The sequence below is a fragment of the Athene cunicularia genome, assembly GCF_003259725.1.
Source record: "Athene cunicularia isolate RWA chromosome 5 unlocalized genomic scaffold, athCun1 chr5_part1, whole genome shotgun sequence".
Lineage (NCBI taxonomy): Eukaryota > Metazoa > Chordata > Aves > Strigiformes > Strigidae > Athene > Athene cunicularia.
The window spans coordinates 3,669,170-3,688,116 of NW_020799101.1; the positions used below are offsets into that span (position 1 = coordinate 3,669,170).

Consider the following 18,947-nt stretch of genomic DNA (forward strand, 5'->3'; position numbering starts at 1 on the left):
CCCCCCCCCGTCATTTCCCAGTCAGTCTCAGACAAGTTCCCATCCGCTCTTGTTTATGGGAAGGGGAAAAATCATTCAGGAGATAAAACAGCCACCCCCGGCCGTCACCCAGACCCTGCGGTGGGGCAGCTTGCCATGGAGTTCAAGGGGAGCCCCTCGGCTATAAAGCTGTGTCCTTTGAAGAGCCTGACACATGATTTTCAGCTGTGAGACGATGTGAATCAGATGTGGTCCCTCCAGATGGCCGCCCAGGATGGGGCACAGCGTAGAGGGACATGGAGGTGGCCTTGGGGCGGCTCTGTCCCTCCGGACAGACGGGAAAGAATGAGGACACCTTGGGGTCTGGGTTGGCCAAGGGTGTTTTTACCATGTGTTTGCTCTGGGGGGAGGCGTCTCGGGGTGTTTCTTATTGTAGGGGGAGCCAGGTGGAGGGGATAAGCTGGTCTGATCGTTGGGCCAGGACCCAAGCTCTAGGTAGGGACCATCTGTTTGGGTTGTGTTTGGTCTCGGACCTGTTGCAGTGTACTCTCTCCTCCTGCTCTGCTTGAGCCTGGGCATGTCCCAGGCTCCTGGTGTTACGCCTTGCCAGGACTTTCTGAGCTGCTTCTTTCAAGGTTTACCATTCCTGAGAGTCCTCCTTGCCCTTGCTGCCTCATCAGGGCAAAACCAAAACATCCAAAACTCCTTCCTCAAGGTGACCGGTAGCAAACAGCAGCTCTTTGGTTGCATTCCTGCCTAATTCTGCCCTGGGCAGCCCATTCCAACACCCAACAGCCCCTTCTGCACAGAAATCCTTCCTCAGAGCCAGCCTGACCCTGCCCTGGGCAGCTTGAGGCCATTCCCTCGGGGCCTGGCGCTGGCTCCTTGGCTCCAGAGACTCATCCCCCCTCTCTGCCCCCTCCTGGCAGGGAGTTGCAGAGGGCCAGGAGGTCTCCCCTCAGCCTCCTCTTCTCCAGACTGAACCCCCCCAGTTCCCCCAGCCGCTCCCCAGCAGACCTGTGCTCCAGACCCTGCCCCAGCTCCGTTGCCCTTCTCTGGCCACGCTCGAGTCATTCAATGGCCTTTTTGGGGCGAGGGGCCCAAAACTGAACCCAGGAATCGAGGGGCGGCCTCACCAGTGCCGAGCCCAGGGCTCAGATCCCTTCCCTGTCCCTGCTGGCCACCCCAGTGCTGACACAAGCCAGGATGCCATTGGCCTTCTTGGCCCCTGGGCACACTGCTGGCTCCTGTTCAGCCAACTGGCCATCAACCCCCCCCAGGTCGCTCTCTGACTGGCAGTTGACCCCCCAGTCCTGCTCCTGGGCTGGATGTGGGGAGCACAGCCAGGGCTTCCCGGTAGCTCCAGTGGGATAAAGCACGGCGGGTTATGTTGGAGATGCTCAACACCAGCACATTATCCCCCTGGCCCCTCCTGCTTGCTCCTGAGCGGAGCCAGTGCCTCCCCCTGGGATGTGTCCCCAGGCAGGGGACAAAGGGGAGCAATTCCCAGACAGAATCACTGGTGTGAGTCAAATTTCTAACCCAGATCCTCTTCCATTTCTTTTACGCCTCCTTTCCCAGGCAGGAAATCAAAGCTCAGCTTGCTCATTAGGGGCTGACCAGCTGCTGACCAAAAGCCCCCCCCCCCGAAAAAAAAAAAAAAAAAAAAAAAGAGCAAATGCTTTATTTCCTCAAACTGCTGCTTTCTCAGAGGAGGGGGAGTGGGAGTCCTCCCGCCAGAGGCTTCCCACCAGCCGGGGATCTGCGGCTTTGCCGGGAGCCGACAGCGCAGGGAGTTCCGTTTCCAGATCTTTGTCTTAACTATGGATGAAAGGGAAAACTTTCCCCATGATTTCAGTATCCGACAGGTTCTTGCATACTCGAGTCGCTGTGAAATACGGGGTCGGCCTTTCCGAGTCACTTGGGTTCTAGCAAAATATTTTCATGCTCCTGTGTTGAGCCGAAAAAAGAAACGCCCCCTCCCAAAGTGCAAACGCCGCAGCCCTTTGTGATCAGATAAAATGCTGATCAAACCGCTGTAAGCTCCCTGCCAGCTTTTCCAGGGTGAATTGGTCATGTTGGGTTTTTTTATTCTCCGTAAACTGGTGTTTCCCATCCTCTCCTTCCCCAGCCCATCAGCGTGGCTGCACCCGGGTGAGCTTTCAGCTCCCACGGGGAAGGTTTGGGTTTGCATCTCCGGGCCGTTGCCGAGCCGTGGCCTCGATAACACCCTGGGAAATGTCCCCGTTTGTGTCCTGCAGTTATGAAAACCAGACGGGGGAGCTTAAGAGAAACTAGAGGAGCAGTTTCAAGGAAGGGGGGGGAGGGAGACTGAAGCCTGAAATATGTCGAACAGCTGGAGGGATGCAGGGATTTCAAAGGCAAGGCTGGGATGCCAATCAAAACGGGAGCAGGCGTGAGGCCGGGCTGCCCAGACCACATTGCACTGGTGCTTACGGGAAAAGATGCAAGCCAAAAGGCACTTTTTTTTTTTTTTTTTTTTTTTTTTTTTAAATCTATAACATCCAGCAGATATTTATAGATCTTTTATCTCTTTAGTGCCTCGGTGCCACAAATAAAAGCATACAGTGCTTTTATGATACTTAAAGCAAACAAATAAAAACCCCATTGGTTTCCAGAAAGGTTTTGAGCCGTGCGAGCGTGGTCACCGATCAGTCTGAATTTAATTAGACTGATGAAGTTGGTGCCGTTGCTGAGGGTTTTGGCTCTTCACCATCCTTTCCTGCATTGGAGATGAGGGTTAATACACCCGGGAAGCGAGGGTTTCTCGGCAGCAGACAACTCACATCTGCATGTGGTCTCCTCTCTGGGCCGGATCCTGGCTGGCGGTGGCGACGCCTGGTCTGGGTTTCCTGCATCCCTGGTCAACGCTGAGTAAATCCCCGGAGGGCCTGAGTGGCCTCGGGGGTGCCCAGGGCCCCTCTCCACCAGCTCACGCAGCACACATGGCAGGTAAAATGGTTGGACTGGATGATCTTCAAGGTCTTTTCCAACCGAGATGATTCTGTGAAAAAATGCTCACTGGGCTACCGGCCCTCGATGTTTGACAAAACAAGAGGCTTGGAGGGGCCAAACAAGGCAGAGGAAGGCTCTCACATTCCCCCAGTGGTGTAAGCACCGGGAATTTGGGAGATGCCTTTGCACCCAGCTGACCCCGAGGAGCTGGCGTTGGCCACCCGGGAGCCCTTTCCTGCCCCGAAGCCTGGAAAGTCCCCAACGTTGCTTCCCGCAGCGCTGAGGCGCTGAAATGACTCACCCACATTGGTTTTACTACGGATTCATTTGAGGAGCTTCCTTCAGCCCCTGACCGCTGCAGGAAAGCCCCACTGCCCGGGGTGGCCATCCCATGGCAGGAGGAACAGAGGGGATGTTGGAAACCAGCCCCATGCTCCCACGTGTCCTGGATGTAAGCAATAACCTAGCTCCTTCTATAGTGGTTAGGGGTCATTTTGTGTTATTCCCCCCTCCAAAACCAACAGCTTCCCCAAACAGCCTCTTTCCTCCATTCACAGTGGCAGGACGTGCCCCCCATACCCAGGCCATGCAGCTCTCGCACACCCCCCTTGCTGCAGGCAACAGCCCACTTCGGAGATATTTTTTTGCTTTATTTTTAAAATCTCCACGGGTCTGTGAATCTCTCCCCCGTACAAACCTCTGCTGTTCCGGCTTTAAAACCTCTATGTGACTTGTCCATCTGCACGGTATTAAATTACTTGGGGTTTAAAAAGCTGTATGAATCCTAGCGACACCCCAGCCGATCCCTTGCTCAGACAGGCATGCAAATCCCCTGCGTGCATTAAGTGAAATGTTTTTGTTTTGTTTTTTTTTTTTCACCCTGGCAGCCGGTTTGCATCAGTACCTTTCGGTGAAGTGATTTATTTTTTCCTTTCCACCCCCCCCTTAAGGTCCTAGAGCAGGGTCAGCAAGGGAGGAGCATCCATCCCCCTGGCCCTGCTCGCTGTTGTAGGGCTGGAGTAATCCCATCTTCAGGCACCTCTGCTGCTTGTTTTGGTTAAACGGGGGTTTAACCAGCCCTGTTGGCTCTGAGCCTCCCTCCCCATCATGTGCTTATCAAAACAGTTCGAGATATTTTTTTTTTTATTTTTTTTTTTTTTCCCCCCAGGGTAGCTACCAGTTTGTGGATGTCAGACAGTTACTGCTCTTCTTCCCCAAGGCTGAGTCACCTCAGGGCGCTGGGAACACCCACGGGCTGATTTTTCTTTGGTTTTGGTTTTAATTTGGTTTACTTTGTTGTTTACCCTATAGGGTCAACCACAGCCAGATTTTACTGCATCAGCAGAACAAACCTCTGCGTCTCCCTTCAGCGCTGAGAACCAGGATCTGCATTGCCTCAGCTTGCCAAGACTCTCCTCATCCTCCGCTGTTGGCTTTAATGCCCAAACACCCCCAAAGTCACCCAGCCTCTGACACTCCTCCCCAGCACATCCCTGGACACCTTCTGCACCCACCACATCCTGGTTTCCCTTTGACTCAGCATCACCCCACAGTCCTCACTGCCCTCGTGCCCGCTTGCTGGCGCTGCCACATGTCCCTGGGGTGGGTCACTCATCCCCTCCCGCGGGTCCAGCTCTTACCATCTCCTTCCCCAAACCATCTTGCGACGTGCTCCCTCCTCACCCCGTGTCTGTTCTCAGCCTTTCCCACCCGTGCTGTAATTTATCTGGTGTTTCTCCAGACTTTAGGTAAACCACAGATTTTTCTTTTTTTTTTTTAATCCCCCCGCCCTCTCCACTCCAACAGCTCATTTTCATTTCCATCTTTTCATCCAAGGAGAAAGGAAAGACATCATAGAAAAACCCAGCAGCCTCCTTCAGATCACCTCGAAGCCCCCTACAACCCCCTCGCTGCTTCCCAGCATCCTGCAAGCGCCCGCACCGCTCCCCACTTCCCACCCAGCTTCTCCTGGCTCCCATCCTCGGGGGGGCTGCGCCGGGAAGGTCTGCGGTCAAAAGCAGCCTTCCCATGCCCCTTCCCCGACCTCCTCTGCTTTTCTGCTCAGCATTTCCTGTCTCATTGCCTCCCCCAGCTGCAAAATCAGGCCCTGATTTGGCGTAGCAGAGCCCTGAGGAGGTGGCTGGGGATAGACAGATCCAGGGGGACGCATTGTTCTCCTCCCTCCCCAACCTCTCCACGTTCACCTCGCCATCCTGCATAACCTCAGGCTATGAAATAGGAGGTAAATATTTTTCAGCAAGCCAGCCCCACCACACACCCAGCTTTGGTGCTATTCCAGGCCAGGCACATTTTTTTTTTTTTATTGCCACGCCTCACCTGCTCCCGCATCCAGCCAAAAGCCCGGTGTGCGCACGCCGCTCCTCTGTTGGTGTGCCTGGAATTGGCAGGGAGCTGCCAGCACCTGAAAGAACAGACTCATGGACATGGGACAGGGTTGGAAGCATCTCTGGCATGTCCCGAGCACACCTCTGCCCTGACCATGGGCCCTTTTGTGCTGGGACACAGTGGGAGGAATTACCCAGCACCATCGGGCCACCCCTTCCCCATGCTTTTACGGAGCAAGGGTGGAACCCATCCAAGAGCATGTGGGGCAGAAAAGAGAGGATTGCTGCAGAAATGCAGCACCGAGGGGGAAATGCATCATTTCCTTAGAGCATCTGCTTGTGAGGGAGAAAATTCAGCTTGTGCCCGGGGATGATGCTGCAGGCGCTGCTGTTGCCTGCCCCTCTCTGTCCCCCCAGACCTGGAGGTGACAGCGAGCAGCCATCCCCACCCACAGCTGGAGCCCCCCCGTCCCCCTCGCCTCCCTCCGGCCCCGGTGTGGCTCTGTCAGGTCGTGTCAGAGGAACCCAAAGCTGGGGAGATGGACCAGCAGCACCCCCGGCCCCAATCTCGGGGCGTTTTTGCACAATTTCATTTCACCACCAACCGAAAGGATGAAATACAGGATTTTAAGCCCGATTTGCAAACAGATCGATTTTCCTTCTTACCAATCGAGCCCAGCGTGCGGAGGCTGTTTAACCCCCATCAGCAGACGTCAAATTAGGTGCTGGCACGTGTCCCAGGCAGCATCCTTCCTGCATCCCCGGGCCGCTTCTCCACTGTCCACCCAGCCAGGGGATGGGGTCAACGCTGCTGCCTTAGACTCTCCTGCCTCATCCTTGCATTTTGCTTTGTTTTTTTGGTTGCGTTTTGTTTTGGCAAGCTCGGGCTGAGGCGGCAGGCAGGAGCATGGGGTGGCTGTATCATATGGGAGCCACGTATGGCTCTGCCGTAGCACAGTTGAACCACAAAAACTAAGAGTGGCAGCTGAATATTAAATAAAAGATTTGACTTTTATTTAAAATAAAATGCATTTATACATAATCTTGAAACCACAAGACTATAGGAGCGCAACTCTGGTTATTCCTCAGCATTAGGTGGGGCAGGAGATCCCTCCCCGTTAGCGTTAACGTGGCGCTGGCTTAACGAACGGGGAGGTCCTGGCCCCCTATATCAGTTATTGAGGGTGTTGTGGTGCAGCTCTGCACTCCCATTTAACTTAGATAAAAATTTACTGGACTGAAATTGTTTTCTTTTTTTTTTTTGTTTCTTGGTTACTCCCCGTACCCCTTACAGGCATACTATAGTTAATGCTGATACACCGGATCTATGCAATATTCTAGCTGGCTTGTGAGACTAGTTAAAAAAAACTGTACAATTTTATAAAATTTGTGTTTTTTACATTAGTTACACAAAACCTATACTTCATAGACCTTTACTTCATATTGTAATGAAAAAGTTTGCATATCATAGGCAGAACAGTGACTATGCTGGTGAATACTAAAAGTGTCATAATACAATATGGTGTAAAAATAAAATAAAATTAAAAAAAGACAATATAAATGATTATCAAAAGGCAAGTTAACAAATAAAACCAAGCTATAACAGACTAACAGAAGATCATCTTCAAGGCCACACGCAACTATCTTCAAAGTCATGTCAGGCACCTGTAGCAGTCCTGGCGCATGTAGTGTGAAAGGAGAGATGGCAAATCTACTTACGGGTAGGACGACTTCAAAAAAGGTCAAATGTACAGAATAAAAAACACAAAAAAAGAGAAAGAAAACACTCATGCATTAAACATGATAAATAGACTTCATATAGGTTAAGCCCTGGATGGCTTTACAAGAAGATGGCTTAGAGTTCTCTTAGAAAATCGAGTATTTTAAGTCAGTCAAATCTTATCCTGATCTGCCCAGATCCTGTATCTAAAGGCCAGTGGCACCTGGCCCGGATACAGTCTTGTTATAGCAAATTAACAGAAGTGCTCATTAGTGCACACAGATTAACTGGTCTGGTAATGCAAAAATTTTCATGATAAAAAAAAAAAAAAAAAAAAAAAAAAAAAGATACATTTCAAGCTTACTTTATTAAGCAGCATATTTCAAAGAACAGCTTTTTAAAGTTAAATATTAATATGGCCATAGGGTTTCCTCTCGGTGTACAGTCCGTGGGACTCACACCCAACCACTGGTCAGTTTGTAGAACATCTCTTCATCTAAACTCTCGTTCTGATCTTTCGCTCGCGTCGACAAGAAGATGTAGCCGCCGATGAACTCGTGAACCACTTTGCAATCCACCTCCGTGCAAATGAAGGACACCCGAACGTCATCTGCGAACTCCACCGTCACCTAGAGAGCAAAACCACAGGGGTTAGCTTCACTGATATTCCTTGCTCACTTTTTTTTTTTTTTTTTCTGTTAACCCAGATGCTTTTTCTGTTGCCTAAGCAAAATCCAGCAATGTGAATGACGATACGGATTCCTTGATCCTTATGGCTCCCTCCCAACTTGAGATATTCTAGGATTCCGCGACGCAATTTTTATTCAAATGTTCAGATACAGAAATACCTTTCATTGCCTTTTTTATGAACAGATTTTTATTTAATTTTCTATTTTATTTATTCACCTATTTATTTAATTCTCCTGTGACTCAGAGATAATTACCAAGCGTGTTTGCACCTTCTCATCAGTGAGCACACGGTGACATCTTTGCTTCAAGAGAGAGAAACCAGCCACAGACCTGCTGCGGGCTGGGATTCCTTTCCAGTTTTCCCTGCAAGTGTATTCTGATTTTGTCAACTGAAGTGTGGCTGTAGAAATGCTTTAGGAGAACTCCTTTTGGAATGACTGAATAGACTGTCCATTTATTAGCACCCGTTATTTTTTTTGTCCCCCCATCACTGACAGCTCTGTGGGAGGGATGGGGATTCCCAGCAGAGTATCCTCACTGAACAACTGGAATATCTGGGCTTGCAACTGGGTTGAAACAAAGACTCTGAGGCAAAGAAGGGACTGAATAATTTCTCCATCAATTCTTAACGAGCCGCAAACTGCAGGAGAACAGCCCTCACATATCCCTGGCAATTTTAATTAGATGTTCTGCCAAAAAGTTTGTGCATCTGAATATAATGGCTGGGTAAAAGCCCATCTCAGAGCCTATGGGAAGTGTCTACTTTTGTTTTTCGTTACTTACACGAAAGTCTAAGCTGTACTGCAAATAAAACGAATTTTAGTATGGGTAAGGCCCAGTACATTTATGTTATTGGTTAGGATCAAGCCCGAGCATCAGTTCTGAAGTTTGATTTTATTTAGCTGCCTTTGAGTGGGTGTTCAGAGACTGGAGAAAATCGTTATGCATTAAGCGTGTAACTGCCTGGGTTGGAAGAAAGATTCGGGGTTCTCTTCTTTTTAAGTCCCAACTCCACCAATAGTTAGGACAAGCTCTGCTACATCCCCAAGGAGGGTGGAAGAGCAGGGAGGAGAAACGCTATTACCTCAACGCAGCTGGATGGGCCACGCTTTATAAAACAGCGACGGGAAAACCTGACTTTTAAAAGCTGACTCACAAAGCCGACTGAAAATAAACCCGAGAGCAGCGCCTGTCTCACGCCGTGCAAGCCGGGGGGGCAGCGGCCAAGGTGGAAAACACGAACTCACCATTTTAATCTCCCAGTTCACGTTCCACTGCTTCATGTTGCTGAACCGCCAAGTTTTGACAGCGTCACCCGTGCTGGCGTCCATCCGGATCAGCCGGTTGTAGGCGATGCCGATCAGCTCCTCCTTCTTGCCCCCCTGGAACCTGCGACACGGCGAGGGATTAATAAATAAATGCACGCCTGCCATCCGCGGCCACGCGCGTTAAATTCGGCTGCTGAGCTCACTTATCGGGTTTATAAGTTGAGGCAATTAACGCTTTTAATTTCAGTGCAACTTCCACAGCTAAGGATGTGCCACGTATTTAATGCCTTTATCGATGAAATTCCTCCCGTTCTGCCCAGCAGACCCACTAACCTTGCAATGAAATGAGTGATGCCGAACTCCGGCAGCGACTGCCAGGCTTGAATAAACCGCATCTTTGCCTCGATGAGACTCATCTGAGCGACGTTCTGGTGGGCTTCCAGGATGCGGGCCGTGATCTGCGGGCGGCGAGACACACCGGCTTTAGGCGAGGGGGCTCGTTCGTGGCATCACGACCGCCACGCTGACGGGGAACGACTCGGGAGGTGTTTGGGTGCCAGCGCCGTTATGAGCGACGCAGGTGATCGATAAATTCTACCCCGAGGTCTTATTTCAGCTGTGACTGCTCAAACCCTGCGACCGCGGCTGATAAACGTGGAGCTGCTTTTGCTTCGTAGCTCCGGACGTATAAAAGCAAATATAGATCTGAGCTGTCTGGAGGCAGAGAGTGCTCAGGCTCAGTTAGTTTAAGATGCAGGATGTGAGCAAACGGCGGGGCAAATTTCAGGTGTAGGGTTTCAACAGAAATCACTGGGGACCGTTATAAAAACCAAACAGGGCCCAAATTTCTCCAGGGGGGGTGTGTGGGTTTTGTTAGTTTTTTTCATTGCTGCTCTCCAAACCAAAGGGGTTCTAGACTATTTAAAGTTTTATTATCTTAAATTTATCTTAATTTTATTGTTGCTGTCACTTACCAAGTCTCTTACATAGCCTGGCTGTAGATGGCAAGGCGAAAAAACAAAAAAAAAAAAAAAAAAGAAAAAGCAATCAGAAATATGGCAACAAAGCAAAGAAAAAGTGTAAATTAACTGCAAACCAAAGTTCAAGCAAAAAAAAACCACATGCACAATTTCTCAGGCAGAAAAGCAGCCGAAGTGAATGTAAGGATGGAGAAGGGACAAGCGAGCAGAGATCTGCTGCTCGTGCCAGCCCCGCCTGAGCACCGGTGTGGTCCCGGCTGGCAGGCATTGAGTAGAGATGGGTTTGGTCCTGAGCTGGGTTTGGTCCTGTTGGTGGATGAAGGGGAGGGTGAAGCTGCCAGCTCAGAGCAAAATCCTTCTCCTCGCGCTCCTTCCCACGCCTCTGCACAAACTCAAGCCCACTTGCTCGCAGAGAAGCTCAACAGGAGGCTCCCTATGGGCCGTTGGCTCAATAGCTCCTTTTATTGGAGATATGCAGTGAAATCATGGGGATGCTGCTCGGGGTGACGACTGCCCGGAGGGCAACACCAGCCAGGCTTCCTGGGGATGGAGCTGCCTTTGCAAGCTGGCTGGACGCTGCTTCGACACCGAACCCCAGCAAGGCACCTGAGAGCTGCGAATATGCTTGTTTTGGGTTGGTTTGGGGGTTTGTTGCATTTAGGGTTTGGTGCTCCCCAAACCCAACCTGCCAACCCTACGCTGCTGCAACTGTATGTGGAGACAAACACCACCCGAGCAGCTCTGGGGCTGGCGTGGGACCAAGCACCTCTGTAAATCTTCCAGCAAGGCCCACTATCAGTCTCCACTTCAGCACCGGTTGTGGGCTGCACAACCTCTTCCTCCTCCTCCTCCTCCTCCTCCTTCCCCCATGCCGGGGCGCGGAGGGACCCTTGCAGCTGAATTCCTTGCATTCCCTCGCAGCCTCCATCCCTCCGTGTCCCTCCCAGCCGTGCCAGCACGCGTGCCGCCGGCAAACATCCCCTGCTGCTGCAAGCTCTGCCTCTGGCCATACACAAAAAAAGCCTAAATCTGCCATTTAGCCGATGTCTATGGGAGACCCAGCGCTCGCATCGCGGCCACGGGCCTGGCTTGGGGCAGGGCGAGGGCTTGTGCCTGTTCCCCCCCCTCGTTCGACAGAGGTTATTTTTATAACGAGGATACCTGCACGGTAAGCAAGTTCTGCGAGCGAGTATTTTTCCAGGTGCCTCCACTTTACTGAGTTCAAGCCTAGAAGGTATTATATATGTAAAAATCATCTATTTATGCAGCCTCTCCTCCATCCAAGTGGATATAAAGGCTTATTCAGAGGAATAATAAGGGCTATATAAAATATAACCCACTGCCAGGAAATCATCGTGCTGTGCCAATAAAAAGTTATATTTTTCCTGCTTCTCTGACTTGCAGCCTTCTTCTGGGTTTGGAGAAATTGTATCTAGCCACAGCCAGGCCGAAGCACACAGGCTGCAAAGCTACAGCTGAATGATTAAGTCACTGAAAGGCCACGGAGCAATGCCTTCCTTATTTTTGCTGCTGTCCTGGCATATAATGTCTTTCAGAAAGTCATGCATTTATTTCCAGCGCAGAACAGTTCAGCCCTGTCATGCACGGATCGAATGTAGTGTTGGGAGTTCAAGCGCAAGTCACAGCAACTCAAAATGAAGCAATGTTTCAAGGACTGGCATTTGGAAGTAGTGGAAAAGCAAAGAGAGAAATATGCAAACCACATTACAGCCAAGTCTGGATAAAGCACTGCAAGCAACTGCAACTCCGCTGATCCTGAGGGTTTCTGCCCGGACTCTGTGCAAGGGAAGGGGTTTTAATCCCAGCACCGGGGACTGATTTCATCTCATCGCTGCTACGTCTGCACGGGGAGAGATGGGGGCAGCTGACCCATGCTTTGCTGCCCTGTCCCTCGGTCCCAGCAGGAGCCAAAAAAAAACCCCGTTCCCCCGTTTTAAACCATTCGCCGTGTTTTTAAAACGAATTAAAATAAAATTAAAAAACGTGTTTAAAACAAACGGTTCCCTGCTGCCGAGGCGGTGTACGTGCATAGTAATACAGCAGAATTAAGGTCGTGGGTGCCATCCCCAGGTGCTGGATCGAAACCACACATCTCAGTCGGCATCTCATTTTAGTAACCGCGTGCATCCGATTAGGTGACAACACCCGACACCCGCAGTGTTAAACGCCGGCTCGGGGGCACGGTCAGCCCCGTCCACACCACCACCACCACCACCAGGAGAGAGGGCCAGCACCTACCTGCTTGTTCTTGTACTTTTTCAGGTAGCGAGGAGAAACCAGACACTCGGGATTAATGTCGGTGGTGATTTGTTCCGGGATCAGCTGTGGGTCTGGGTTCAAATGCTGCATTTTCAGGAAGGAGAGGATGTTCTGCACTTCCATGCCGTAGGAGCTGTCGGCCATCGTCTTGCCCTTGGAGGCCAGGCGGCAGGCGGCCATCCAGCTGGCGTACTGCGTCTCCTGCCCCCCCCCCCAGAGACCCACGCCTGTCAGAGCCGTGGGGGTGCCACCTGCTCCCACTTTTTTCCCCCAGTAAAACTTCAGGGAGCCATTATCTCCCTTCCAGCCCCAGGAGAGTCAAGTGTGCACAAAGACCGGCAGAAACCCAGCCAACGTGTAAAGGGAGAAAGCCAAGGAAGAGCAGGGGTTGATTTTCTACCCCAAATTCATTTGCGTGCTCTGAACGTCGAGATCAGATGCATTTTGAGCGCATTTTGTATTTTTTTTAATTAACACCAGCTACACAGCACATCCGAGCACAAGCTGATGGTGGGCAAAGGGCGAAGAGATGGCTGGTCCAAGCAATAAACTTACATTATCACAACGAAGCCAGATTTCATTCATTCCCTCCGCCACCGGAATCAGAAGTTTGATGTTAAACTTCTGACCAGAGATGTTCACATCAGGGGTAACTTCACATCCTGCAACGAGGGAGCCAGTGTTTAACAGAGGTGTGAAGAAGTACGCTTTTAAAAAGCGGGGGGGGGGGGAAAAAAAAAAGGAAAAAGCAAAGCAATGCAACTGAAGGGTGTCCAACAGCATCTCAGTGCTGCGAAGGTCTTGCACCACATCTCCGATGGGACAAAGACTCTATGTAGCAGGAACAAGAGCTGTCAGATGTCTCTTTTTTCAAAGCGACAGGGAAAAAGGGGAAAAAAAAGCAAAACCTGATCTGAAAGCAATGAAGCCAAAGCTATGTGCACCCACAGAATTAATCTCATAGATCCTGCCCAGCCTCACAAATGGACCCCATGGCTGGCAAACACCTTCTGTCCTCAAAATTTTCATGAAAGGGTAGGAAAAGGTGGCTGGATGGGTGCTGACTCTCACCCTGAAACCCCTATACATTACATCAGCTGGGCATATCGCTGGTACAGGCAGTGGCGAGGTGTGAGCATCCCGCTTTCGGTGTCTGGCGAGAACTACAAGCGGTTGTATAAACACCAGGGGGTGATGAACTGAACCGGCCACGTTAGCCCGGGCGCTGCTTCAACGCCGCCTCTGAGATTTTTTAAAAGTGCCGTCACAGCAGATATGTCAAAAGCTCCCAAAAAAGTCCTGCGGGCTGGGCTTCGCTCTGACTGCAGCCCGAGGTCACTTGGCATCACATCTGCTCCTGCCTCCACGGGAAAAAAAAAAATGAGCTCTCTGCAGTTTGGTGGCTGCTGGAACAGGAATGTTTAACTTGACATAAGAAAAGACAGCAGCTGTAGGGATTTAAAAAATCATGTGCAAGGCTCACAAGGAGTGCTTGAGGCTGCTCACAAGCGGCACTGGCGAGAGGAGGAAAAAAATTTAAAGGCAGCAGAGGAAGAGAGTGGTCTGTTCTCTCCAGCTCAAACTTCTTCTCTGCTGTGGGAGTTATTGTTTTGGATTGCCACGACAAACAGAGCAGCAAGTTGCCCCCCCCCCATGGTACTGGGGAGCTGGCAGAGCTTCCCCTTGGGGTCACACGTACCATGTACTCGCTTCCTAGAAGTCTAATTATACACCATGCTATCAAACCCAGTCACCCTCATTCCTTTCAACATATTCACCCACCCCTAGGATAACAAGCCAAGAAGATAAAGCAGTGGGAAAACAAGGTGCAAGAGGAGCAGCCTGTTACTGGAATAAAACGCAACGGTGCTTATGCTTCTCTTACCTCTCAGGTTCATCTGGTGTGCAGGAGTCCCGTTGGCTTCCTCTTTGCTTTTATAGCAGGAGATAGAGGTATCTTTGAAGGTGCACCAATACGGCTTGTAGCCTTTCAACGTCAGCTTCTTGGGCCTGCCAGACACGTTGAGGGACGTTACATTTGGTTTAAGCTCCTAAACCCAACTGCTGTACCGGGAAACTCATTTCATCCTGGGAAAACGTGGGGTCAGCAGCCCGGGGTATGCCCGCCCCTGGGAAAGTCACTGCCTGGGAGCTCTGCTACCACTCGCCCTTCTTTCACTGGGTCAAGGAATTGAGCTGCAATTGCAAATTTGGACTCTTGGATCCCACGGAGGTCTCACTACTTTGGGGCAAGGCGGGGGGAGCTAGAGAACTGTATTACAAAAGTAGACTTGCCCAGGAATCGCTGCAGAACACGCCTCTTTCGCCTGCCGCGTTAAATTGGAACCGTTTTGCTCAAGCTCCGAAAGGAAGCGTGACTTCTAAAAGACTTCTCCGTCAAGCACATGCACGACTACGCTTGTTTTCTTTTTTAAATACTCCATTTCGCACCCGAAAAGGTTCGGTTCTTTTTGGTAGAAAACACGGATGTTGCTTAGCTCTGCAGAAGAACTGATGCCCCGGCAAGGCTGCAGCAAAGCGAAGTGGCCACCTGACAGGGTGGCACCCTGAGTCTGCTCATCCCACCACGAGCCCAGGACCTTTGTAGAGCTGCAAGTTTCTGATTTTTCTTAACCCCTCCTAATTTCTAAACCTTAATCTGCAGTTCCTCGCTGCAACGCATTTCTCTTATCTCCAATCACAGAAGGAGCTGCTGATCCCTCATCTGTAGGGATCAAATACGCGACGGTCCCAGCTGCTCGTCCTCGGGGCTCTGCACTTTCATTTCCAAGCAAGAAGCGTGTCAGGGGCTGCTTGGGGCGTGTGGGTCAGGAGGGTATTGGGGTGGTGGGAGGGAAACACGGCGTCTGCCTGAACCTCACTGCTCCCACACCTCTGGTGGGACATCTGAGGCATTGCTGCCTCCTCCTCCTCCCTTTGCTGGTTCTCCTCCTCTTAAAGCCCTGTGTGGCCACACAGCTCTGCCCTGTACAAACTTTACAACCGCAGTTTCCTTTGAAAGCTGCCTCCCACTACAGGAGGAGTCCCCAACTCCCAGCCAAGTCATCCTACACGTGCACGTTTTTCCATCCTTCACTTTGCATCCTTTGCTAAAGATGCTTTAATGCATCTTTGCTGTCTTGAGCTTTTTTGGGGGCTTCTTTAAACTGCAGGCAGGGTATTTTGGTTGGCACGGGCAGTAACGTGGCTGGCAGGGGAGACAGAAACGTCCCAAGTCTCTGCAGCAACACCAGACATGTACAGGGACATACATACAGGACTTAAAAGGCAGAGTAGGGAATATTGCAGCTCCTCCCCAACTAAAATCTGACAAGAGGCACGTCTGAAGCTGGGCCAGCTCCTAACACTGCATCATTTATTTGGGTTTATGGCAGTAAAATTCTGCCCGGCCCTCATTTTCAGGAGAAAATGGCAATTCTGTGCTTCCCTGCTGCAGCAGGACAGCCTCAAATCCCAACCCTGGGGATCAGGCTTGCATCGGGTGAAGAACCGGCAGCTTCTTGCCGCTCCATCTCTTGCCCCGCCAAGTGGTGCATCCAATTTACAAGCAATTAGCTCCTCGAGTCGTGCTTAATTTTACTGGCAAATGAGCACATCAGAACAAAGAGCAAGTTGTTTGTTTGTTTGTTCAAGGGGGGAAAAAGCACCCACTCACATGCTGGGCACAGGCTGCAGCCCTGAAACTCTGCCCCAGTTACGACAGAGCACAAGCCCAGATGGATCAGGAGACCTTATTAATTTGCCTTCGGAGAGGGAGAAAGAGTTTTTCAGAACAGAAGTGCTAGGTTCTGGCTCCAGAACCAAACAATTAATAAAATAAAGGCTTGTTCCAAAGCTATTTTTCTGCCTACAGCTCTTCTTCTATACCCTACAGCTATGCTGTGAAATCTCATCATTATTTCCAGTTTCCAGAACTTTCACCGTAACCCTCGCTGCAGCAGGCAATAAATTGCAAAAGATGGTTGGGGCTGCCAAAACGTTACTCAAAGTCCAGACGCTGCCGTTCCCGGTTTCCACGTACCACCATCCAAGTCAAAGCAAAATTAAAATAACCCCTAAATCCTGAGCGAGCTGGAAGAGGAGCACAGTCAGCTTAACCTGCTCCTTTTGGCAAGGAGAGGGCAGACAGACCAGGATCCTGGCTGTTTGTAATTCAGCAAGCTTCTTGCAAACCAGAAGAATTTGAGCAAGGTTTCTATGTCTCACTCCTCATTTTAGGATGGCTTGATTATCTCCTGGACGTTAATTATGTTAGAGAAATATCCCAGCACATGCTGCTGGCTACGGGATGCAGCAAGCTCTCCCAGAGGGATGTGTACCTGCTGGGGTGGCAAAGTGGGAAAACACCCCCAGGTTTTACATTTAAGAACTGATCAACTTCAGTATTGAAGATGTCAAATAGTGTGAAATGCTTAGTGACTGTGCTACAGAATTATATATATTTTTTTTTAAATAGTAAGAGAGCACAGAGGCTGAGCTGTGCTATTACACAGTGACTGCTGGGTGGCTTTTTGCACAAGATAACATAGTGGTGTGTAGCAAGATCTTAAGCCAGATTAAAAAAAGAAAAGGTGGTGATTAGGCGGTAGGACAGTTAATTATTCATAGACGTTACCAGTTTCACAAGCACCTCTTCCCATCAGAACTTACTTGAAGACTTTAATGTAGTCGGCGAGCTCTGGGATGGAAGTGATGTCACCCTGAAAAGAAAAGATTATCCCATTTAGCTGCCTGTCCGAGTGGAGCAGGGCGGTGGGTCCGGGAGGGAAGCGATGCTGCGCAGGGGACGGACCCGCGGCAGCTTCACCGGCCAACGCCGGGGCTCAGGGGTCATGAAAACCCTCCTGAGAAAGCCCCATCCACTTCACGGGAGGAGCAAGCAGAGAAAAATCTATTGCACAGAAGTGCTGTTTGGAAACCAGAGGACAAGGTTTTATTTTTCTTTGAGGAATTCCTGCTGCCGCTGGAGCCAATTCCCACCCGCGAGGTCACCAGCGGTCACACCGTCTCGTGCTCGCACAGGGATTTTTCTCCTCACTTAGTTATTTCCTTATGCTCCAAACAAAAGGAAAAGATGCTGCTCTGCACCTCTATGGACTGGGGAAGGGCTTTCTGACAGTCGAGAAAGGTTTCTTCCCCCAGCTTTTTCCAATATTGAGTTTATTTTCACATTTTACATGAGCAAAATATACAGGGTGGCACTTGCAATTCCAGCAAGCTCCAACTAAAGGGTTTTCAAAGGACAGAAAAAGCAAAGACTGCTCCAACAGCTTCCAGTAGCAAAACAGTTTACTTTCTGTCTGCAATGAGAAATGCTGTTTATAGATACCGAGAGGAAAAAAATGCAGAATCTAAACAAACAATCCAGTAATTGCCCATTATCCATATTCAATTACTCGAATGCATCTGGAAATGGCTACTGCTAGCAACCTCTACGGAAAGGGATGGAGTTTTTCTGATGAATCACTGTCGTCTTTACTCCTATCTGGCAGGGACTGTTCCTTAGCACTCTGCTTCAGATCTAGTTTTGCAAAGAAATTATGAAAGACCTCTTGGCGATCAAAACTTGTCATTATTTCTGCCGCAGCAAAGCAGAGCTGCTGTCCCTGTGGCAACCGGCTAATATTACACATCTCTGCTGTTATTAGGGCTAGTAAAGCGGGCTAAGGATGGATGTTAACTTCAAAAAGACCCTTCGTAAACAGTTAAAAAAAATATATGAAGTTTAAGACTGGAAAATTTCAGGGATTTTAGGGTATGAAAGAACTTAAAATGAAACTCAAATATGGTATAAATGTGCAAAGTGCCTGGAAAAGCTGTGCTGTGCCAAGTCTGACAGCACCTACTCCTTTTTTAGCGGTTTAGTTTTGGGGCTTTACATTTTTAAAGGTGGAAAACCAGTGTTAAAACAGCCTATCAGAACAAAAAAAACCCGCAAAACCCCCTGAAATCCAGTCATAGCCCACTCCAGGCTGAAATCCAGTCTAATAAAAATAAGGTTTCATAAGCAGAAGTTATTTCTGAAAATCACGGCAGCTGTTTTAGGTGCTGTAAAACTTTGCCATGAATTAGAAACAGTGAAAGAGAAACCTCAGTGTGAAGAATTCAGTATTTTGGAAAGTCGGTAGCGAGAACAGAAAGCAAATTATTTTTAATTTAGTTTTCCATTATTTCACCAGGAAGGTGGCTTGGTGCAGGGGGGTTTTAGGAGGATCCTGGCTCCTCTGAGACTTCTCCAACATCATTTGGTCTTATGGTCCCAGCAGGAAAAAAGCAATATTGCAGTTGACTCCTGCAGCAACGCAGAGCTGGGCACATGGGACCGGCTGAGCTCTCCCTGCTCAATTAACTGCAAACACTCGAAAAGTAGAAGGTGGTCTCACAGCTTAAATGAAGGCTTGGGATCAACGCATGCACGTGCTCCAAGAGGATTTTATGCCGCTTTGGGCTCAGAGCAGAGCTCCTGCTCGGTGTTGGCTCCATGTCGGACACTGCCTGGGGTCCCCTCTCACCAAAACCACCCCTTAGTATTTAAGAAAATATTATTGGGGTCTATGTTCTGTGTTGCTTCACTGGGCTGTGGGCAACTGTCATGCTGTAAGAGCAGAAATAGAAAAAAAGGGGAGAGGAAGGAAATAAAAAAAGGTTGATGGATGCTTGGGAGAATTCCCAGCTCAGGATGACTATT

General features: G+C 49.8%; 1 protein-coding gene across 1 annotated transcript in view; it reads right to left on the reverse strand.

Moving 5' to 3' along the window:
- Positions 1-6,292: 6,292 nt before the first annotated feature.
- The window catches only part of FERMT2 (fermitin family member 2), a 33,284-nt gene continuing 20,629 nt past the window's right edge, over positions 6,293-18,947 (reverse strand). The window contains exons 9-16 of the mRNA XM_026849196.1: positions 16,910-16,959; positions 14,124-14,248; positions 12,794-12,900; positions 12,218-12,439; positions 9,953-9,973; positions 9,312-9,436; positions 8,958-9,099; positions 6,293-7,649 (exon numbers count right to left, since the gene is read on the reverse strand). Coding sequence (XP_026704997.1) covers positions 7,476-7,649; positions 8,958-9,099; positions 9,312-9,436; positions 9,953-9,973; positions 12,218-12,439; positions 12,794-12,900; positions 14,124-14,248; positions 16,910-16,959 — 966 coding nt within the window. The 3' untranslated portion in view covers positions 6,293-7,475. The remainder of the gene's footprint in view (positions 7,650-8,957; positions 9,100-9,311; positions 9,437-9,952; positions 9,974-12,217; positions 12,440-12,793; positions 12,901-14,123; positions 14,249-16,909; positions 16,960-18,947) is intronic.